This window comes from Channa argus, chromosome 15, assembly GCF_033026475.1.
Source record: "Channa argus isolate prfri chromosome 15, Channa argus male v1.0, whole genome shotgun sequence".
Classification (NCBI taxonomy): domain Eukaryota; kingdom Metazoa; phylum Chordata; class Actinopteri; order Anabantiformes; family Channidae; genus Channa; species Channa argus.
The window spans coordinates 16,587,482-16,611,916 of NC_090211.1; the positions used below are offsets into that span (position 1 = coordinate 16,587,482).

General features: G+C 40.2%; 1 protein-coding gene across 7 annotated transcripts; it reads right to left on the minus strand.

Moving 5' to 3' along the window:
• Positions 1 to 5,034: 5,034 nt before the first annotated feature.
• On the minus strand, positions 5,035 to 18,563 carry nacc1a (nucleus accumbens associated 1, BEN and BTB (POZ) domain containing a). Of its 7 annotated transcripts, XM_067477310.1 has the most exons (9): positions 16,863 to 17,226; positions 16,597 to 16,727; positions 14,845 to 14,998; positions 13,450 to 13,722; positions 12,535 to 13,165; positions 12,170 to 12,340; positions 11,195 to 11,300; positions 10,898 to 10,995; positions 5,035 to 9,336 (listed from the first exon to the last, which is right to left on the minus strand). In XM_067477310.1, the coding sequence occupies exons 3-9, from the start codon at positions 14,968 to 14,970 to the stop codon at positions 9,026 to 9,028; spliced, it is 1,716 nt and encodes a 571-aa protein (XP_067333411.1). In that variant the 5' UTR covers positions 14,971 to 14,998; positions 16,597 to 16,727; positions 16,863 to 17,226; the 3' UTR covers positions 5,035 to 9,025. The 7 variants fall into 7 exon arrangements, with proteins under 7 accessions (XP_067333411.1, XP_067333406.1, XP_067333407.1 ...); XM_067477305.1 differs by lacking the exons at positions 16,597 to 16,727; positions 16,863 to 17,226 and adding an exon at positions 18,245 to 18,563; XM_067477306.1 differs by lacking the exons at positions 16,597 to 16,727; positions 16,863 to 17,226 and adding an exon at positions 17,669 to 18,165.
• Between the last annotated feature and the right edge of the window lie 5,872 nt (positions 18,564 to 24,435).

Here is a 24,435-nt window from a genome sequence, read left to right on the forward strand (position 1 = left end):
AAAACTTATGATCATACTGTATTTAGTTTTTTTGTAATCTGACTGAAAATTATCAATAGTTTGCAAACTAAAAGTACCATTTAGTTCTGAAATATAGTTAAATGAAGTAGCAGAACAAAAAAATGCTCAGCTAATTTAAGTCATAATGTTACTTTTTTAATGTACTTAGTTTTTTTTTAATATATTTTATTAGACAGTTTGCTTCACACAGTTTCTCCCATCTTTCACTGGACAGACTCGGTGGACACACTGTACAAATGCAACAGATCCTGACTTGTTTGGCTGTTACTTCAATAGCTAAAGCTCAATTTTAGCAAGCTGGGCCTCAATCATATAATACACAAATATATATATATATATGACATTGCACAAGTGATAAAAATCCAAACCTTTCACATTTCACCCCTTAGTGTTAGTGTATGAAGCCAAGCAACAACCCAAAAATCCAAATGGGTTCAGGTTTCTGTGTACATCTCAACTGTCAGGTCACATGCAAGTCATTTGCTTTGTAACACGGCAAAGAAGCCTGTTGTGTTAGAGGTAGCATCTAACAGCAGCACACGTCTTAATGAGGAAAGTAAAGGAGTTTCAGTGTTACTGATCAGTAGCAGCTGCAGCACAAAGAGTCTAAACTATGAAATATCTTTCTATTTTTAGCCTTTGTCACACCAGGGATGAAAAGCACTCCAATGGGGAACAGACACAAAAAAAAGCCTGTCTGCACTAGTCTCTGAGCACTCCCACCCATCCCCCAGTGGCTCACTTCCTTTTGTAGTAATAAAAAGCGAAAAGAGAGAGGTGGAAGTGAACAGACAGATGCCCATATTTAGTACTTCCTGCTCCGGTGGTACAGGCAGAGGAAAACCCATGACGTGAGTGGAGGCCCTCGTTTCCTGAAGCCATTTAAAGTAACAGCATTGAGGATTGCATCACTTCCCTCAGCTCATATTTGGGCAATGGAATCCACTATTTGAGCCTGTGTGGCGATCAGAAACTGCACTTCTATACTTTACGGGTGGTAGGATGTGATACATTTACATCATTTGACAACATAAACGTACACATTCTGCTCTCTAGCATCATTAAACATTTGTGGAATGCAGACGATTGTTTCTGGTGTGGCTGCACTTCAACAGCATTGTAGTTGCAGGATTTTTATTTTTATTTTTAAGTTTTAGGGAAATTAACCTGCCTGTGAGGTCGGGATGCATCAAAATCAAAAAGCAGCAGGGGAAAAAAAGTAGAAAACAAAATAATTTGTTGTTTGTTTCTCTTAAAAACAAACTTTCTGTTTTTGTTGTAGTAACCTAAACTTCCCAAAGCCCAGCACGTCCTTCTAACTGTGATGTGGAGGAAGCTTAATTTTGGGTTCACGTTTGGCTGCTGTGTATAGAGAGATGCAGCATAAGGTGAAGGTAGAAGTGGCAAAGGCCAAACAAAGAGCATATGAGGGGTGTGATGGAAAGATGGAAGGAAAACTTTGAAGAGTTGATCAATGAGGAAAATGAAAGACCGGAGAGTAAAACGGTGATTGGTGTGAAGCAGGAAGTAGGAAGTAACTGTAGGTGTGACAGAGGAGTTCAAGGTGGAGGTGGGTCTGCATCAAGGATCGGTTCTGAGCCCCTTCTTGTTTGATCTGGTGATGGACAGACTGACAGATGAGGTTAGACAAGAATCTCCATGGACTATGATGTTAGTGGATGACATTGTGATTTCAAGTCAAGTCAAGTGGCTTTTATTGTCATTTCCACTATACACAGTGGTACACAGTACACAGTAGAAACGTGATAACGTTCCTCCAGAACCAAGGTGCTACAAAACAACACAAGCTATGTAAAGTGCATCGAGTGCAACCTAGTGCAAACAGTGCAGACAAAAAACAGTACAGACAGACAACACAAAATAACACAGGACAGGACACAGAACCTAAGACAGTGCCGACCAGTAAACCTATTGTATACTATTTTACAGTATAGTACAGTCAAGTGTACTAAAGGTGCAAAAAAAGCAGCATGTAAACAGTATAGTGCATTTGAATGTCCAGCATGTAAACAGTGCAATTGCAGTGGAATGTGCAAAAAACAGCAGGTAAACAGTGTAGTGCGGTAAGTGTAGAGTAATAAAAATAAATAAATAAATAAGTGATGGTGGGATGAATTGAGATGAGTAATGAGTGATGAGAGTGTGTTGAGTTCGGGTTGTAGTGTGTGTAAGTTCCATTTCATTTGTAGTGAGAGCAGGGAGCAGGTGGAGGAAAATCTAGAGAGGTGGAGGTCTGCTCTGGAAAACAGAGGAATGAAGCTTAGCCGCAGCAAGACAGAATACATGTGTGTCAATGAGAGGGACCCAGGTTGAACGGTGAGGTTACAGGGAGCAGAGGTGAATAAGGTGCAGGACTTTAAGTACTTAGGGTCAACGGTTCAAAGCAACGGTGAGTGTGGAAAAGAGGTGAAGAGGCGAGTGCAGGCAGGTTGGAACGGGTGGAGAAAAGTGTCAGGTGTGTTGTGTGATAAAAGAGTATCAGCGAGAATGAAAGGAAAGGTGTTCAAGACGGTGGTGAGACCAGCAATGTTGTTCGGCTTAGAGACAGTGGCACTGAAGAAAAGACAGGAGGCAGAGCTGGAGGTAGCAGAGCTTAAGATGTTGAGGTTCTCTTTGGGAGAGACGAGGATGGACAGGATCAGGAATGAGGACATCAGAGGGACAGCTCATGTTAGATGTGTTGGAGATAAAGTCAGAGAGGCCAGATTGAGGTGGTTTGGACATGTTCAGAGGAGAAACTGTGAATATATCGGTAGAAGGATGCTGAGGTTGGAGCTGCCAGGTAGGAGGTCTATAGGAAGATCAAAGAGGAGATTTATAGATGTAGTGAGGGAGGACATGAAGTTAGTTGGTGTGAGAGAAGAGGATGCAGGGGACAGGCTTAGATGGAGGAACATGATTGGCTGTGGGGACACCTGAAAAGGAACAGCCCAAAGGAAAAGAAGTTAGGCTGCTGCTGCCCTCCTGTGGTCATGTCATGGAACTGAAGCAAAGTCTTAGAAACTGGAGTCCAATTAAAAAGCTGAGGTATGTGCAACTCACTGGGGACACACTGGTCTGTAGACCTAAAACCAAAGCAATAAAAACTGCCTGTTTTTCTCTGTTCACAACCCCCTTTAAAATAAAATATGCTGATATGTCTCATTGTTGCCTTTGCTCGTGCATTAATTAGTAATAATGTGGATACAGTGTCTCATGTGTGTCGTCCTGCATTGTGCACTTCTGTCAGCAGGGTGCAGCCAACAGTGTGGGACCCTAAGGTGTTTCAACAAGCTAGTTTTAGTTTCTATTTCCTCTTTCACTATTATATGTTATTCATAAATTCTATCTTTAAATGTGTACTTAGGTGGAAACAGAATGAAGAGTCCCTGCAGCTTCCCTCCATCACCCCCCTGTTTTACCTTCCCCAGACATTTTTGTCTTAAAGTCATTTGTCATCTCTATGTAGTTTAATTTAATAATGTTTTTTGTTCAAAAGACAAATTCTACTTTATATTAGTCTTTGGGGTAAATTGTATTTTAATTGTTTTTGAATTTCCTTTTAGTTTCAGTTAAAACCTGGGCTATTACAGTGGATTTCTTTCCAATAAATGATTTTTCTATGTTTTTCCACTAGGGGGCAGCAGAACACCACAAGCTGACACGTAGCAGTCACGTCTCACTGGAGTCATATTTTGAACCACAGACGTTCGCCTTTGAACTTTGTTTTAGTCTCCAACTATCTGTTTCTAACCCACGGTAACGTTTGGTGCGCCTGTTCTAGTACTGACTGGTTTGAGGAAATGCTGCCTTCATTAAATGCTTAAGCAACAAAAATGGCAGTAAGCGGGACGCTGAAAAGCACTTTAGGACACAAGTTCTTGGATAATTGGAATAAATAAGGACATTTTCACATTACAGTACATAGAGTCCATTGAGGTCACAATAAAAACATAGATTATTGAATGTTGCCAGTCATCCTTAAAAGCTGTTTGTGGGACGGTTAGAGCATGTTCTGCATGGATCAGTGGTTCGTTTATTAGAAGTGTGAGTTGGGCAGCTGCTCCTCTGCTATTCAGGTGGACAAATTGACAGCTGCACTGTTTTGTCATTTTTAGTGCCCCTCCATCAGTAGCAGTTGAGCCTCATCCACCTCACTTTCTGTTGTCTTGTCAGCCTTCAAACTCTAGGTTGTGCATTATCAAAAGGAATTAAAAACGTCACAGGATTCTGTTGTAAACTAGGCAGAGTGTAGTGTTAAAAATACGTTTTTTTAATCTCGTACAGGGTTTATATTTTAATAAATACAGTGACGCATTTTGTTTTCTCTTAATCTATAGTCACATTTGCAATAATGTAATTTGTCATCTGGTACAATTTAAGGCTGGATTTTGATCTTTTTTTTATCAAAATTATTAAAAAGCTTCAAATTTATTAAAGTGGTGCTAATAAATTATTGACTACTTGTTTTATAACAAGTCTAGACTGTGATAGAAGGTACAATCAACCTTTTGAGGGGTGTTTGTAAGTTAATATAAATAGAAAAATATATTTAGCTTTATTTTTTAATAGTAACATCCTCTTTTTTTATAATGTTAATTTGGCAGAATAGAAAAAGCAACATGACAATGGCCCCATGAGGCGTCTTTTTTACATATGCAAAGTACTGTATATCAAGTGCGAAAGTAGAACTCGAGGCAAATGAAGACAGAAACAGCTGTGTGCCATGATATGTTCATTAAGCATGAAAAAAAGCTGGTCATATGTGGCAACCTCCAGATGTAGGCACTGAAGTGTGCATGAAGAGGAACAATGGTGTGTGCCTAAAGACTGGGTTTATGAAAACTGCAGAGCATTAAAGGACTTCACATTTCACAGAAATTCAGTATATTGAAAAAACAAATTGACTCCTAAATGAATTTAGTGCTTTAAGGCAAAGAATAGACAAATCCATATGGATTAAATAAACAGAAATGCATTTAAAAAAAAAAACATTAATGAAAAAGGCCGAGAGAAATTGTTACAAATCTTTTATTAAGATATTCATTATTTAATCCATTTTGACATTTTCTCTATGATTGGTATTTATTTATTTTACAGTTGTTAATGTGCAATTATCTTTGATAATGTCAGGTCACAGTTACAGGGCTTTCACAAAGTTATTGGCACTTGGAACACAGAGAAAAATAGGATGAGCAGTACAGGAGGTTCACTGGTGCTACAGGGTTACAGAGGGCGGGGACGAGGGGGCGAAGACATGGGCAGACCAATTACTGCACAGGCTGTGAAGAAGCGCCATTTCTCGGTAGATATATACCTCATGCTGTGAGTGCACAACAAACAATCTGACCTCTATGTGTGTGTCTATATATAATATACAGTATTTATCTATACAGTTATATAATCATATTTATATATGTACTGTTTAGTGACGAATGGTTCCCCGTGCCGTGCCACACCTTATCCATTCAAGTGTGTAGGTTTATATGTTTTGTGAACTGTAAACACATATGCTGAAGGGGATAGAAATTACAGCTTGCTTAACACATTCAGGAGAAAAAAAAAAGAAGAAAGAAATAGATTTCTACTTTTGAATGCACACAAAGTAAGTCACAGCCACACTTGCACATCTGTTGCATGTGAAGCGCTGTGCAAGCAGGTTGTGACAGAGGGACTTTTTTTTGGACATCAGAGAACTTGATGTTGATAAGAAGAGGTAAACACACTGCATCCGTGGTTATTTCTAATTAGCCGCTTCAACTAACTGCAACTTGGGCCGTAAAACAGTGTTTCACAGCGAGGCTCATGAGGCACAGCGGAGGGATAATCGGACTTTTGTCTGTGGCGCAGTGTGGACGTCTCTGCCCTTGGGTTGGGCTGCTCTTGCTGTGAACAGAGACTAACATGGCTTCCTTGGAATCAATGCTGATTCACTGATGACATTTCAGCTTCAGTCAGTGACTCAGAATGAGTAAAAGTTTTTAGTAGGTACATTTGAAGCACAGTGACCGTTAGAAGCTAAATTAAGCCCTTGTTGCTTCTTGCTCCACATCACTCGTTTCTATTTTCATCTTCTTTTCTTTTTGCTTGTTTTCTATGGTTCAGTCACCGGTCTGTTTGATTAATACACATCTGAGGGACATAATTCTGGCCTCATTTTATTTCTTATTCTTTGATTGGATTGGATGTCCTCAAACCCCTCACATTAAATGGAGAGGTCCTTGCCACTGAACACAAACACATATCTCAGTTCTTTAACTCTGTATTCACAGCGATTATTTAGCAATCTGGTTTTAAAGTTTTAAACCTTAAAATTTGGATTAAAAACAGTTTTTTCATCATTTAATTTGAATCTAAAATGACATTATGTAGCATCATGTGATGTCCCAGTAAACAATTTCATTGATTCAGACAACTTAATCCAATAATCATACTTAAGACCAACTTTAATTATTCTCATAATTTAAAACAGTAGTGTTGATATGTAGACTGTGGGGCCTATTGTTAAAACCAGCTGAAACCCAATATCCAAATGAAGCAGACCCAATATAATTCAAATGAAAACACCTAAAACCGCTGCTTTGCCTCTTTCTGTAACACATGAATAAACTTGTGGAAGTGAAACATGACCCCAGCTGCATGAAAGACAGGAAGCACAACAGTCTTCAAAGATATTGAGGAGGTAAGTGGGGAGTGCTCGTGTCGCATCTACAGTCAAATGCAAAACTGAGGTTTTGTTGTCTTTACCCTTCCTGAATACTTACAAGGTACTGCATTTTTGTTCTGTCAAAACACACACACCCACACCCACGCACAAACACACACACACACACACACACACACAAACCTCCTGATCAAAGCACCTAAGTAAACTCTTAAAACTTTCAAACAATAATGAAAATAGGTTTATCTGCATCTGTCATGTTTCTAGATATTTCTTCAGTAACATCGACTGAACTACCTTGAGGAAGCGTAAGAAGCATTTCCGTTCAGGTTTGACATTATACCAGTCTTCAGAAAAATAGAACTTCTTCAGAAGGAAAAAGAAATCAGATATCTGAGTTATCCCTGTACTGAATGCTACTCTGAGGTCATCATGCGTGGTCAACAAAGGCTTCTGGCAAACATTAACTTCACAAAAATAATAAAACAAAACAAAGATCAGTTGTTGAGATTTTATCATTGAATGCATCCAGCAACAGAAAGGAAGAACACTTGGGCTTTAACTCAACAGTCTTCTTGGATATTTACAGTAGGCATTTGTGCCGCTTTCTGAACAAGAAACACAGGCAGACATGGAAAAAAAGGGGGTGACTGCTAAACACCAGTTCCTCAAAAGGTGCATGAACCAGTGGTTCTTCTCATTAAGGTGCAGAAACCTTCACTCTAACCTCACATGGAAGGTGCAAACTCATTTCAAACTCCACAATAAAAACGTTCAGCCGTTTTGAATGTCCATATTAAAAGAGGTGGCGCATCAGATACATGAATAAACTACATACCAAAAAGTCACATCTGTGCAACACTGATTCTCATTCTCTATCCAAGAACTATCTCTCTCTTTCTCACACACACACACACACACACAAACACAGTACCACAAAACCTTTTTGCTTCAAGAAATACTGCCTCTCTCTTGGCATCACTGTACCCACCAGCCTCCCGCTAACAAATTTCAATTAATATTCCATCCTGATTTAATTTGACTTTGCATTTTCACAAACTGTTCTATAATAACCCAGAAGAAACCAGCCGAGTTATCAGACCAATAAAGCCTTTCAAAGTTCAACAAGTAATCGTCACAAATTGCGGGTCAGTGTTTTAGTGAAGGAGACAAACGTTGCAGGTTCACAACCTGATAACAAGAAATGGTTATCTCACACTAAAAACACACGCAAACCAGTAAAGCCTGCTGAATCAGTCTTATTATTCCTTTGAAGCTAGTGAACAGAGGATGAAATGCTTCAAATTTAGCAGTCCGACTGTTCGTTACATCACTCCATATTGTAAAATAAAGACAAAAATAACTGACTAAGGGTCCTGTGATAAGACTGCGTAATAATACTTTTTTTTCTGCAAAAATAGCCCTTTTCCTTTTAGGCAAGACTTCTTTCGATAACACATGAAGATCGAGATTTTAAAACAATCCCTCTGACACGCTTCACTCACACCATTCTAGGCATGGACTTGTATAAATATAGTTGTCTTCTAAAAATATGACCACCTTTGATTACCTGTTGCCCTTCAGCTATCTTTACAATCAGTAAAAAGCTTTCCCCCCCCTTCTCTCTGCGTCACTTCTCAGTTTACAGACAGGGAGGCTGAAACTTTAGAGAACAGAGAAAGATGAGTAATACAGTATTTCTCTAAGACGCCGCACAGTGGTACACAAGTGAGACTCTCTGGTCTCAAGAAAGGTGACGTGGGGTGAATAACACTCACAGGGTGATGAGTGAAAGATGCAAATGGAGGAAGAACAAGTAGTGTTAATTCATTTTAATATTGTATCTACTTGAAATTTAGTTCCTTTCCCGAGGCTGGAATAAAAGTTGTCAGGCTTGCATAGAGAAAAATGCCACTGACTCTTACATTCAAAATATTCACCACCTCTACTCCTAACCTGTCCCTACAGTCATCTTATTCCTCCTCAGGCTGCACCGGTAACCCCCCTTCACCATCTGCACGTCAGGGAATGTATTTAATATGCAACAGTGGATGCGCTTACACACCTTAAAAAGACAAGGGGAGGCAGAGGGCAGTTAGGAGGAAACTAAACACCCTCTCTCTCCCTTTCCTCGACTAATTCCATTGTACAGTCATAAAACAAAAATTTAAGTTTTCACGTCCTGGTTACATCAGGGTGTCAACAGATGTTGACCCTAGCAGTGTAGTATAGACAGTCAGATGTGAGAGATCAGCGTGGGCCAAAGAGTGGGGAGGCAAGCAGAACTGGGGAATACTGGTATGTGTGTCACCAAGTATCAACCTTCCCCGAACACAGTGTTCAAAATAACGGTCCTCCGTCCCCACCCACACCGGGTAGGGATTCACCCGAAGACCCGCCCGAATCCATGCCAGCACCGCCGGCAGCATCCAGGGAGGCTGGGTCGAACCCCTGATCCGCTCCCAGGGTGTCGTCCTCCGCCTTGACGCCATCGGGAAGGAAAGCGGAGTAGGCGTCGCTCTCGGCCATGAGTAGCTTCAGTTTGGGGATCCAGCTCTTACGGACCACGCGGCGGGCGTTGGTGCACATGTCGGCTGCGATGGCGTTCATCTCGCTCTCTTTGAAGCTGGTGGCAAAGTTCTGGCAATAAACTGACAGAGGAAAAATACAAAGTGAGGCTGACTGCACAGGACAGAAACAGAACAAGAACCAAAGAAGCTAAACTTTATCAACAACGGGCTGTGTCTGAAATCATCCCCTGCTCACTAGTTTGTTCATTTTGTAGTAGAGTCCAAAGGTTGAGTGTGTAAATCAATCCAATGTATAGTGCACTCAAAGTATCCCACAATGCAACGCTGAAAGTAGAGTAGATTGCAAAGACACAGCCATTGTCTTGGCCTTTACTATTTTTATTTCCATAAGAGTTCAATACAAAGTGTATGCTCAGGGGGAATGTTATGCACTTATTAAACAAAGTATTAAGCGTTACTTACTGTGCAGCATAGTGCTCATTCTGTTTCACTGTTGTTTTTTTCTTTCCCACTGGGGGAACCTGGCATAGTTTGCTAAAATCTGTCTGACAGCAAATTCCACCAGCTGCTGGTTATAGCTTTACATTTGACACACATGCACCAAACAGAAAATTAAGCCATTTCCAAAAACTGTGATACTTCTGCTTTAATCTAAGCAAATTTGACCACCCCTGTGAGGCAGAAGACAAATTTCATAGAACAAGAAATATCTGCAGGGCTCCTGTAGGTCTGCGTACTGAAATGTTAATCGTAATGGTAAATGAAGCAGCTCGGAGTTTTTTGTTTTTTTTTTTTTTTTTTTTTTAAACATTCCCACTGTCTTTCTCATTTCGCTAATGAGATGGGAAATGTGTTCATATTCACAAAGCAACTGCGGACGTCCCTGAGCTATCCAAGAGTCAAATGTTATCAGACTAAACAAAATGCTGTAATTATTCAGCTGCATTCAGTTTGAGGGTGAACGTTGCTATCTAGTGGTCACGTTGGGCCATTACCTTTATTCCCTGAACAACATAAGGGGGCAGTAGGTAGTGACTTATCTACCACCTGACACCAGACTAACATTTAATTAAGAGCCAATCCCTAAATTCAACAACAGTGTTCTTTTATACATGCACCACATACATACATACATATATATATATATATACATATATATACATATATATACATATATATATATATATATATATATATATATATATATATATATATATATATATACATATATATATATATACATATATATATATATATACATATATATATATATATACATATATATATATATATACATATATATATATATATACATATATACATATATATATACATATATATATATATACATATACATATATATATATATACATATATATATATATATATATATATATATATATATATATATATATATATATATATATATATATATATATATATATATATATATATATATATATATATATATATATATATATATATATATATATATATATATATATATATATATATATATATATATATATATATATATATATATATATATATATATATATATATATATATATATATATATATATATATATATATATATGTCCAACCTTGCAAGCAAATGCTCAAATTGTTTGGATGCTTGCGGGCAAAAACACCCACAGGCAGAAAAAACATGCCTGCTCACATTTGACCGCATGCAGCACTCTGTTGTCCAGGGGCTTGCGGCTGGGGTCATTGGTGGACGAGCGGATGCCTGTTCCACAACTGTTGGCCAGAGTATTCCTGATCCATCAAAAAAAGAAAAACACACACACACACACACACAGCAATGAGTGGCACAGAACAGAGGAAAACAAAAATAGTTGCTTCATCTCACCTATGCACACGGATAAAAACAATTCTATATTAAAACTAAGTGTTTGCTAACTTTACATGAAACACTTGCAGAAATAGACCCAAACACACAGACGAAGGAACAAACCTGTCAAAGAAGGCAGCCAGCAGCCTCCTCAGCAGCACCTTATGTCTGGTCCCTGCACTCACGTGACAGTTCATTAGCTGGGCTCGTGATATATACACAGAAGTACCTGCAAAGCATCAACATGCAATGAAAAAAAAAAAAAACATGACCAAACGGGACAACTGTCCCCATTTATGACATTTTCCACCAATTTAAGTTCAGGTTTAGTGGATTATACACAGATTCATATGGAACATTGCTGTAGTTCAGTGGGTTGAAGACACTGTGTTTCAGTTATATGCCATAGTTTTGAGGCCTGATTTGTCTGTTCTTGTCTGCATTTGTCATAGGTTTAAGCATTTCCGTATTGCTCTAACTTTAATTTGCATATGTGTCATATCCAAGAAAACCTCAAAGTAAGTAAAGTTTATTCTTTTTCGTGTTATTATATAATGCTCGCTTCATTTCTTTTCGTGCCTATTTAATGTTTCCTGTAGGGACTTTGTAGATGGTAAGGCTCACTTTCTCTTTTTCATCATTGTCTCTCTCTCTGTCACACCCTAAGTGTATTGAAGTGTAAAGTAATGCATAGATTCTAACAGGATATCCTTGACATAAACACACTGAACCACATACACTATACTGCTGCGTAATCAACATACTAAGCCCACTCACTTGAGGACAGCTTTCCCCTAAATAAGTATATACATATCATTGCCATTTGCATTGTCCTGTTAGTAACCTTAGTGCATTGTATTGCTGAATGATTCTTTTGTTATTCAACTGTACTTTTCCATAATACACTGTAGGTTATACAAATAGCCTCACAATGTTTAAAGCCCTAGATAAATACTGTAAAATGGTTTTGCATTTGACCACATCCTATTAAAATTAAATCTGCATTTTTTGCAGTAAACACTGTTTTTATCTGAGGCCTTACACACACACACACACACACACACACACACACACACACACACACACACACACACGTACCTGAGACTAACTCTAGTTTCTCAGCAGGGTCTCCTTCCTCATACAGTTTGGGATGACAACGGTTGCCTATTTGAGCGATGAGTTCTGTGGGCAGACATGTAAGATCTCGGCCTCGCATCCGACCCCGTGTTTCTGTGTGGTCCGGCAGAGCCTCAACACGCTCGCCAGCAGCTGGAGAGACACAATACTGTGGAATTAGAATAAAGCCACATCATATTTAGATACAGAGTAAATATTTTGTGCTGGTGAGCCTATAGTATAATCATTATTCAAACTCTAATCTGTAAAAATGCAACAATAAATCTCAGCAGGGAAGAATGAACATTTTTTATTCTTTTGCTGCATCTCTGTGTATAATGTTTTACCTGCAGCTCCCATGTTGAGCATGCTGTACATAGTATACATGTTGCAGATTTGCCTATACTGCTCTTCAGCACATTCGTCTGCCCCCTCTTCCTCTTCTTCATCATCATGGTAGCTAATAGGTGAGTCACTAGTATAGGTGCTTAGAGTGCCAGGGCTGGCGCCCTCTGACATGCCGAGACCAGCTGCAAAGCTCCCGTTGGTGCCTGTGCTCCCACTAGTCACTCCACTAGCCACCATGCCCGCCAGGCTCGTTGTGGTGGTACCCATAGTCATGGCCAGTCCGAGCGCCCCAGGGCTCTGGATGGCACTGCCTCGCACCGCCTCCTGAGAGTATCGGGCTGCTTTCCTGGCCCCTCCACCTCCCCCTGAACCTGCCCCACTTCCATCTCGGCTGCTGCCACCCTCCCAGAGTCGCTTGGCTACCGGAGTGCAGACCACCGAATAGGGAGTGGCTGCTTCAGGCTGGCTGGATAGCTGCTCGGTCTTCACTCGCGATACCAGAGGAAGCGGTGTCAGGGAGGAGGCAGGTCGCACTGTGCTGTTACTCGTCTGTGTTACAGGGCTCTGGGGCTCCGAAGGTGGGGCCTCCTCTGGATGAAGACCTTGGGAGTCACAACTGGGTGAAGAGACCTGAGAACAAATGTATACATCAAGTTGGTGTCAGCACACATCAATGAACCAATGGAAATGTACTGTTTTTTATGGTTCTGCCAAGTTGGTAGAGAATTAGTTTTAATGGCAAATCATAAAAGACAAATTAAACTTTAGCTGCCATATCAATACAATTGATGTCAGTGACATTCGTTTTTTGCATTTATTGGATTTAATCATTAAAAATCATTCCTATTATTTTAGACAATAGGTCTGTGCTGTCTCCTCACTGAACATGTTTCTACTTGAAATTTTAACTTTACCTTGAGGAAAAACTCAGTGCCTTTTTCCATGATTTGTTGGATCTGCAGGAAGCCAGCAGTATACATGAGGAGAAACTGGTCCCCCACTGTCATGCTGAGCCGGCCTGTGTAGCAGAAAGTCAAAATCTGCTGGAAGCTCTGGGGCTGCACAGCTGGTGGGAGCTCTACTATGGTTGGGCTCATTTCATTGCTGCTACCACCTCCACTATTGCTGCCGCTGCTAAAAAGGTCCCGGAAATATGAACTGCTGGCAGCCAGAACGGCTCGATGAGCCTAAAACAAAAAAAGAGAGAGAGATAAAGTCAGGATTCCTGTTAGAACTATAAAGTAATGCCGTTTTAGAATTATTTTTATTTAGATAGGTAGATAGATAGACAGATGGATATAGATATATAGTTTAGATTTTCGGTATTTAACCTTACACAGGTTTTAAATAATTCAAAATAAAAGAAACCACTTGTAATATCAACACAGGGTACAAGGCTGTTAGATAGAGCTGAGATAAAGCCAGAGATGATCAGGCCAAAAAAAAAAAGATAACAAAATAAATAAAATAAAGGTCAAAGATGAAGCAACTGATATGAAGATGGAGTCAACAGAATAAGCAACACCATTAAAATAAAATCAGCCGTCACTGAGATGATATGAAACAGCTGCACATGACTGTTGCCAAAAGAAACAAAACCATCAGTTAACGTATGAAAATTACTATATTAAACAAGCATCTGCCAGAAACTAATTTTAGTGAATATTTAGATATTTAGGTTGTATGCCCTGCTATTCATTTACATGTGTTGTTTCATAAGCATATGCCTGTGAAAATACTTTTGTGGAGTTATCTTAGTGCTCCAAGAAGAAAACTCAAAGTGACACTTTGGGGGTCACTGTACTTTTTGTAAATACTATACACACAGTTTATAGTATTTGTAAAGACACAGAGAACAGAATAAATATGTAAGAAAAAACATCACCCATGTTAGTGGCAAACCAACATGAAATTCTAAATATTTCTTCTAAATATTATATAAGCATTTCATGGTTTACAACAGAAACCTCATATATGATATGAGGAATGAAATCATTGTTAATAGAGAAGTTCATGCCATTGTGTCGTCATTCAAAGACTACGAGGGATTAAATGAAAAAGTTACTTGATGCATTCATCATCACATCCAGATTACAGAAAGCTACAAGTGCCCTGATTTCAGACTGTCCTAAAATTACTTGTGCTGAAGTACATTGACCTTTAATCCTTCACACAACATGACTGTTCCTGGGCTACAGGAATTATTGTCAACAACCAGGCCATTTCCAAATGTATCCTTAGCGTTTAAAATAAGTTTCATTTGCACTGCAAAAAACTACAACCAAAAAAACTTGATGTGTAATAGGTACCTTAAAAGCATGGCCCTTGACCACCACGGAGACATCGCAGTAGAGGCCCTGCAGCCGCTGCTCATTCAGACACTCTAGAACGTTGTTGCCAAAATTTGGGATCGCCATCTGGAGGGTCTGGGCCATGGTGCGCCTACGCACACCACTAAAGGGTCTTGTTAGGAAAAAGAGAGAGACAGAAAGAGAAAAATGTAAACCAATGAAGAGATCACAATAAGTGGCCCACACACCAGTGATTAAACATGGGTTCACTTGTATGCGAACGACTGTTGCCGTATTTTGGATCGGCAGTTTATGTCTTTGCTTGATTCCTGGTCACAAGCAGGGTCGTCCTTCCAGGGACACTCACTTGAATAGACCCTTCAGTTATGTGAGGAGGAGGTACTATGGTACTAATTTTACTAAAGCTGATGGTAGCCTGTTTCTAGTTATATCAAAATCGGAATAAGAATTATGCTCCTTGACTTTCTAAGTTCACAATGGCCACAGATTTTTCTTAACACAGAACTACTGGGGGCTTCTGCAGAACACAGAAATTTGAAACAAAGCGTCCATGGATAACCTGCATCGCATTATTCCTATACATCACATCAATGCTGCAGGCACAGTAAAAGCCTTTTTATTTTCTGTCCTCCATGAGCTATAAAATCCTGCATCTTAGATAACTGGGTCATGTTCTGTTGTTGTTCTATGTGCAAGTGTGTGTAGCCTAAACAAACACCACATAGCATGTTTCCATTCACTTCTCTAAACAGTCTAAAGCAAACATACCCCACTTACCCTGCAAACTCTCAAAGATCCCTTTATTATGCATGTCATATTGTTGTGGATATGAACGCCATGTGCAGGCTGTTACTGCATGATACTGTCAAATAGTTTGTATTCCATGGCAAGATATGCAAATACACAATGCAGATTCTATACTATAATTGCTTTCCCTTGTTCTCTTGAATGGCATTGGGAGGAACTCACAACAAACAGCTGCTAAGAATACCAGCTCTGTTGACAAGCTCACATTGCATTTCATTGTACCTCCTCTGAACTTAAAGCATATTGCATAAATATATATATATATATATATATATATATATATATATATATATATATATATATATATATATATATATATATATATATATATATATATATATATATATATATATAAACGTATAAGAATACTTAATTGCAATGCACTATAATGTGCTTGCATGCATGCAGAGCTCAAGCATCTTCTGACACGGATGCCTTACCACTTAAAAGTGTTGCATGAATGCACACTGCACACACACGCTCACAGAAACCAAACAAAGACAATCCCTGGTACTGTGGGCACAAACTGATTGAAGACCACCTTTTGAGAGGGGGCATATAACCAACTTTGGTGTGACTGACTGACGAGTGCTGGAGTGAGCTGCCCCATCATATCCAAAGCCTTTTGTTTGGGACCTCGCCAGGCTCCAGGATAAAGAGAAATGCTCCCTTTGTCTCTGTCTCACTCAAGCTCCCTCTCCCTCATACTAAAACACAGATGCACACACACACACACACAAACTCAAACAAACCCACAAAAGGCACACTGAGTCACACACAGACATTAGACAATACTGCTTGTTTACAGTTTGGCGAGCCGCAGTAAAGACACACAAACACAGGGCTGAGAGCAGGGTGTGTTTGCACAGTTTGCCCTGACAGTGAGAGAGAATGTGACTGTGTGTGTGTGTGTGTGTGTGTGCATGCATGTCTTTTATGCACCAAGGAGGGGATGTGGGGCCTGCAGAGATGAGAAAGATCACCTCTGGTCCTTATTTCCTTAAATATATGGAGTGCAGCAATGTGAACGACAGCAATTCAGCCAAACTCAGACTGTGGCTTAGATCTCCTGCCTGGAGAAGAAAGTAGGTCAAACATACAACATACTTAAGACCTTAGACTTTTCATTGTTGGCATTAAAAGGCTTTCGCCTTCATTAAAAGGGCTTATGTTACTGTATGGTGGCACATCAACATTTGTGAACTTACACAGTCTAACCACTTTCCAGTTTTATCCAGTTCTGTGACTGAAGACTGCATGAGCTTCCACTGCTGTGTGGATGATTATTGAAGCTGGCACACAATGCATTCCATCTATAGGCATTTCCTGGGTCTCATGGCTGAGCTACTCCTATCAAGTCAAAGCAAACAGCCCACACAGGCCGGATTCGTGCGTGTTCTTACATCAGTTGGACCCTGAATTCAAGGGCTTCTAAAGTTCTAACTCCATCTTACTGACGCGTTACCCATGCGTGCTTTAAGTGCTCTCGACTGTGCTCCGCCTCTGGACAGCAATGTATCAACTGGAAAGGATGCCGGATAAGACAGCTCAGATAAGGAGTTCTTTAAGAAAAAATAAATAAATAAATAAATAAATAAATGAAAACGCACCGGGGTGACCGCACCGTGCGCCAGTCTCTCCGCCGGGACCGCTCAACTGTGCGCCGGCACCGGAGTCGGGAGGCGACACAGGCTGGGAGCAAACAAACCTTGGGTGAGGGCGATTGCGTGTCACCGTTACTCGTCCAACGGACCTTTAAGTAAATTCATCTAAAGCAGTTCCGGCTCGCATTTCTCCCCCTTTCTCTTGTGTCCGCGAGCGCTGAAATGTTTGATGCCCTCTCCCATCCGCAGCGGGCCTACAGAGGTGGCTAACGGCTATGCTAACCCCACTGTTAAATATTTTGGATCGCCCCGGCGCACCATCCACCTCCTCGTGCACACTCAGCCCCAGTTGCACAATGTCAAGCATTTCCGCGATACGCACACAGTCAAAAGACAAACAAGACACTTACTGCCTGAGCGGACGAGGGGAGCGCTGCTGCGACGCCGGTTGTCAAGCCCAAATGTTGCTTATTTAAATATTTTGGTGATGGGGGAAATCGCTCCCCCTGCCATTCTTCATTCTACCGACATCAACAGGTCATCCCAGGACACGCAGCAGCTGAGGGCGAGCCAGACGGAACCAGTGCGGCACGGAGCGGGGGGTGGGAGCACAACAAGGCACAATTCTTTACAGCCGGCGCTCGCACGCGCTGCCGTGCCGAAAACCCGGCTGCCATCGCATTTTTGCACATTTGAGAGAAGTTAACCGTTTAAACCACAAACCCCGCACTCCACGCTGATAACTGGTTTATTTTTTTAATAGGACTGAGTTCAGCACTTTGCCAATGGACCCGTCCCCTACTTATTCCAAACTTTTATTGTCCCGTATCTGCTGGCCCGTTCATCATCAGCCTAAGTCCACGGCGCCAACTGAGGACGCTGGGAGAGATCTTCTCCCACCTCCTCCTCCTCCTCCTCCTCCTCTGCTGCCGCCGCCGCCGGTGTCGCCCGGCAGGACGCTTCAAACCACGGCAGACTGCACTCACCCCCTCGTTGGGAAGTTGATGCAGAGCGTCGCTTCACAGGAGGAGACGCAGCGCTCTCTCCCCTCGGTTTGCCTCGCTCCGTACGGCCATTCAGTGTGAGCGCAACGCAGATAGCAGAGCCATCGAGGGCGGTACAGTATCCCAGGGGATTGCGGAACACAGAGCCACTGATCGCACAGACCAGAAGAGGGGGAAGACAGGCATGACGCGCTCGTCATTCAATCGCATGATCGTTCCGAGCGCAGCCTCAATTTGGGGAGACCTATCCCACGGCGTGGACTGTTTGCGCATTGGCACAGCAACAGCAGCAGCCTGCAAGGAGAAGCCGTGTCTCTCTCTCCCTCTCTCTCTGTGTGTCTCTATGGCTCTGTCTCTCTCTGTCTCTCTCTCCGCAGTTGAGCGATATAACTGGGAAAAGTAGGCCGTGTGTGAACTTGAGTGAACTCGGTGCGCGCATTTAAAGTAGGGATCAAGTAGGAATAAAGCCTCGGCCTTGATGGGCTGTAAACAAGTGAAGCCTTATTTGCCAAATGTGTGATGAGTGTTATGAAACACACACATACCTGTGTTGATCTAAAGCAATATTGCCTCTATAGGCTGTAAGACCCTGCGGAGTAAATGGAGGCCCAACTGAAGGTCGGACCCATGTGGCCCATGTTTGCTTTAGTCAAACCTTGGCTCCACCTGTCACCCACTCTACTGCATTTAATGATATACCAACAGTACACACGGGGACACATGTCCCTACTGGATTTCTTTGGAATAAATTCCTTCAAAATATCCTGCTATCCCGCATGGCAGCAATTACTGTGAATATGTGGGCGATATAGGATGGCAAACCTAGAAAGCAGTGCTTTTTTTTGTGTGGGAAGAAACAGAATCTTTGGTGTATTTTACAAGGCGTTGGGAAACTAATCGACAGCTGGAAATTGTTACTGTTGGGTTCATGTGCATTTTTGTCACATTTGGCATATCATGGTCAATTTCTGTGTTTATATCAGACAGACCAGCATCTCAGGTTGCAGTTTTTGGCCTGTCCATTGACAATGCTGTTTGTTTTATCTCATGTTAGTGTCTCACTAACGCTGGAAAAAACTGAACTAAAAATGTGGGATCAGATGGCCTGTATGGCATTGTACAGCTGGAGTTACATTCATAAGCAATAGTTCTGAATATTATATAAATCATGATATGGGCTCGTTTTATGACCTACAGGTAATATGTGACCAAACTACACACACCAACATTCAAATTCTGCTAATGTGGCCTAATATGTCAAAATAAAAATGTACCACGCATAAGTGAGTAATTGTCTGTTTACTTTTGCAGGTGTCTCTCATAAGTGTCTGGCAGAGGTGAAATTGGAGAAAAAACAATATGATCTGTGGCTTTTGTTATTAACATGATAAAAATCAGGGAGTGCTTTCAGTTAGTTAACAGCCATTAAATGTGGTTCAGCTTAAATGTCTGAATATTAAAACAATGTCATGTAAAATTGCAGTGATCTCATAAAAATTCCTTTAGCATTCTTTAGTCATTTAGCATCATTCTCCTCCTTCCAGTTCTCTCTTTTCACTCTCTGTGGCTATAGAGTTTGGGTCTGTCTCCTTTTCAGGTCCGCATGGTGGCACCTGGAGGTTTACTGTTGAAAGCATGGTAATGTTAAACTTCCACACTTGTGAAAAGATTTTCAATTGTGTATTTATTTGATCAAAGACATTGTAAAGGTGCTGGGAATACGTGGGGGAAGACAGAATATGGCAGTTTCTTCTGTAAGTCTCATCGGTTGAGACTCCAAAAATTTTGGCAGGGAAACTAGAAGAGATCAAGTCAAGAGTCAGTTTTAGGTCAGAGGAAGAAAGCCAAGTGGTAAAACAACAATCCAAGCTCATTAACGGAGGTTTAATTGGAGGAGGTCGTTCACCTGAGGGTTGTGCTTTAATGGACCAAAGGACTGAAGTTCTCTTTCAAACGACTGACAAATTGGACAAGTACTCTTGAGCTAATGACCTTGTCATCACTAGGCTGAATAATAAACACTGCGGCTATTACAGGGCTGCAACCAGCGACCGGCAAGGACGCACGACCTGAGGACTAACACACAGTTGTTTGATTCCTTTACAGTAAGAACATTCTTCTAGAGCGAGAGAGACGGACGTTTTCTTCTACATTAGGATAGAATAAAAACAAGCCCATGTTAAGATTGTAGGGATATAGTGATGGGACGTAAAAAAAAAAACAACTTATGGAAACTGAAGTATTTCAGGGAACACTTGATGAAATAAATGCTGAAATAGCGGAATACACTCTTAGGAAACATGAATGAACTATCCGATAAGAAATTATACTTTGTCTATGGGAAGTTCAATATTAAATTGATAAAAAGGATCTAACATCAGAGTTCTGTAATATTTAATTTTGTCCTCTTACCTATAAACCATGTAGGATATCCAAAGAAAGTACTACACTTATTCATAATATTATTTAACTGCGTTTATGAACAATTATCGATGCTAAAATTTCAAATTTAAAAAAGAGTAGAAGATTTTAATCATGTTTTTAATCATGTGTTGGCTCACCACAGCAGCAAGGCAGTTGCACAACTTCTGACTTTTCTACCGATGTGATGCAGACTGCGCATGAAATAAGACAAATGAAAGGGCTCAGTTGGTGTAGACCCGCAGAATTCTTTTGATATGACTGCTCACAGTAAATAATTAAAAGAACTAGAATAAGTAAGGTATAAGTGGGGTAACTTAATTGGAATTGATTTTATATATGATAAAATAATGCAAGTAATGTTTAAATTTTAAAATCTAAGTCACTTCCAAGTTGTTGTCAAAGGTTTTCTCAAAACACAGAGTAATTGAGATTGATAATTTAAGGGTATTTCGTCACAATTCTCTTTTGTCTGACCATTTTCTAATAACAGTAATGGACTGTACAGCGGTTAGAAAATAATTCCACTACAGCGGATGTTTATCTGAAAATGCTGTAAACAAATTTAAGGGAACAATTTCTTCATCATTTTCACCACCATGTGTCAATACAATGGTGAGTAGCCACCTTTATTTTACTACTGTACAAGAGGTGAATAACAGGAAACAACCTCCATGGTACAATTCACAAATGCACAGCATAAAGCAGGCCTCAGGAAAGTTAGAAAGGAGCGAAGAATCTTGTTTAGTCTGGAAAAACATTTTAATAGTGTTTAAAAAGGTAACACCTCGGTAGCAGCAGAACAGCATATTATTCATCATTAATAGAGGGCAATAAGAACAGTTTCTTTTGAGGTCTGTATCCAGGCTAATAAGAGCCATAGTTCTGTTGAACGTACTATTCCCTTAACTTTGAGCAGCAATGACTTCATGACTTTCTTTATGAGTAAAATTGATGCTATTTGAGAAGAAATTCACCAGGTCCTCTCCCAAATATTACAGATAGACCTTCATGTACAAGATAACTTCAATTCTTACCTCATCTAAACCAACAACCTGTCTCCTAGACCCTATTGTCACTTCCTCCCTCAGGACTTTTATTTTGCAACCACTTCCTGTTTCCTGATCCCGTGACATTGTTCCCGCTTCACTAATCACCAGCAATCAGTTTCACCTGCTCCCATTACGCTGTCTATATACCGCCTCAGTTTCTTCACCAGCCTTCATAAGAGACTCTTCGTTGCTTTCAACGGTAAATTACGCCATGGACCCTGAGTACGGCTAAGTTCCTGTAAGGAACCACGCTATCATCACGGACCTCATGAAAGAGAACGCTTTCCATACCATGCTCATGTTTAACTCCATGCCCTGCCCACGTTTGATGCCCTACGTAAGTGCCTATTGCTCCATGTGACGTTCTACTTGTGAGACTCAGGCTACTGTAAGGAACTTTGATTATTGTGCCTCAGCATCACCTAGTGCAAATGCTCACTGAAAGGGATTTTCAATATTATTTGATGTTGTCACCAAGGAGTTTTGGAATTGTGATCTCTGTCAACTGGATTTGGAGTTCTGTTTCTCACCAGGGACTGGAAATCACTCATGGCTACGCCTCACACACACTGCCAGGACCATCACTTCACTCCTCCCCTGCAAGATCCTTACCTCCCCTCCAGGATCACCTTGTTTCCCCACGCACTATAGTAAGTCTTGTTTTTGTTTCAGACTCCATTTCCCACAAGCCAGTGTTAAGCACTTATCTGTTTGTCCTCCCTCAGACTGGAGATCAGCTCCACTTGGCGAGTCGGAGGGCTTACCACTTCAACATCCTGCTTTGCCAACAATAACCTTCTTCATCAAAACTAATCAATACTGAAGAGTCATGTCAAGCATCTTCTTGGGTCCAACCCTAAAAACTAGTCCTTGGAGACCTATTCCAACTAGACTGAACAAGTAAGCTATACCCTTAATGGATATGTTCGTATTAAACTTCATCAATCTATCTTTAGAAACAGGCTATGTACCATAGGCCTACAAGGTAGCTGCAATCAAACGGCTTCTTAAAAAAAAACCCTCTTGACAAAGGTTTTTCCAATTACAGACCAATATCTAATCTCCCCCTTATTTCTAAAATCCCTGAAGGTTGTTGCAAAGCACTTGTGTGACCACCTGTACAGGAATAATCAGTTTGAAGACTTTCAGTCAGGGTTAAGACTTCACCATAGTACAGAAACAGCACTGGTAAAAGTCACCAACAATCTTTTCTTAGCTTCAGATAATGGACTCGTCTCTGTACTTGTTCTGTTAGATCTTAGTGGTGCATTTGATACAATCGATCAAAACATTTTATTACTGAGACTGGAACATGGATTTGGGATCAAAGGAACCGCACTGCATTTTATTTAAATATCATCTGACGGATTCCAATTTGTTCATGTTAATGAGGAATCTTCTATATGCCCAAACATTTGTTATGGAGCTCCACAGGGCTCTGTGTTAGCATACCTTTAACTCTGTATATGTCACCACTAGCAACATTATTAGGAAACATTCAGCAGACGATACCCAGCTATATTTTTCTGTCAAAATAGAAGATGCTAACCAATTTGTCAAACATGCTTGAAACCCAAAGGCCTGGATATCCTATAATTTCCTACTTCTAAATTTCTAAAACTCCTAAAAAAATGTCTGTACATTATTGTAGGGGTTTAATTATGGAATAATTTTAACAAACTTAAAAGTGGGTAATTTTGTTTTTCATTCTTTAAAAGGATGGTCTCCAAAGCTGCAAGATTTTGAGAGCTATAACCGATTGACTTTCCTTTTAATTTTTTTTGCTACATTTTCACTCAAGTTATTACTGATTATTTTTGTGCCTCTTCAGTCACTATTCAATACTTGGTCGTTGGAATGATTTGTCTGACTGTTTGATTAGTTTGAAATGTTTACACTGTATTATGTGTGTTGACTGACTGTAATTAAAGTAAACAGTGTCAGTGTGAATCACTGAACTAGAAGCAGCTGTGAAGCACTATGAAGTGCTGTAAAAGTGAAGACCATTGACCATAAAACGCTGAATAGAAAAACTAGTTGACTGAAAGTGGGAAGACTGAATTTAGGTTAAATGCACCTCTCTACTATAGTACTACTTTAGGAGGCATTTTAACTTTTCATAACTGGAAAACAAGTCTGGTCTATTCCTGTGTCCCAATAACACCAGCACCCGGGTCTTCAATCTCCTGCTGAGGAGCTAATTAACCACTTGTTTTAAATATTCATATGTAACAGAAAAAGTACAATTAGAAATATATATAGGTTCTAACTGTTGGAATGTTTTTTTTTTAATGTTTTTTTTGGATTTTCTGTTTGACGATGAGCCACTTTGTCATTGGCTTCACCCCAGGAATAGTGACGAGAGACTTTATAATTTAGTCATTTGGGAAACCAGTTTGCTTGTTTGTCCTATTATGTTAAAATAACAATGAACACATCACCAAGTATAAGCCAGCAACTTTACTATTAGGCAAAACCCAGAAATATACTATGTTTTGATACAGTATGTACTGAAAGTATTCAATAAAAAGATACACCTTCAAATGTGCCCTAGATACAATTTTTTTTGCTAAACAATTTTCAGTATAAAATGCAGCAGGAGGAAACGGTTTGTCAGTATTTCAGCTTGACAGCATTTTGTTTACTACCAACTTGAAGTTTTGTTTGGTGCATTTATTCTCAGATTAACATTACTGGAGT

Excerpts from the sequence above, each read along its gene's own strand:
- nacc1a (XM_067477305.1), bottom strand. The coding sequence starts at position 18,462 with ATGACGAGCGCGTCATGCCTGTCTTCCCCCTCTTCTGGTCTGTGCGAT. Across the intron at positions 14,999-18,244 it reads ATCAACTTCCCAACGAGGGG|ACCCTTTAGTGGTGTGCGTA; the intron begins GTGAGTGCAGTC and ends TTTCCTAACAAG. Across the intron at positions 13,723-14,844 it reads TCAAGGGCCATGCTTTTAAG|GCTCATCGAGCCGTTCTGGC; the intron begins GTACCTATTACA and ends TTTTTGTTTTAG.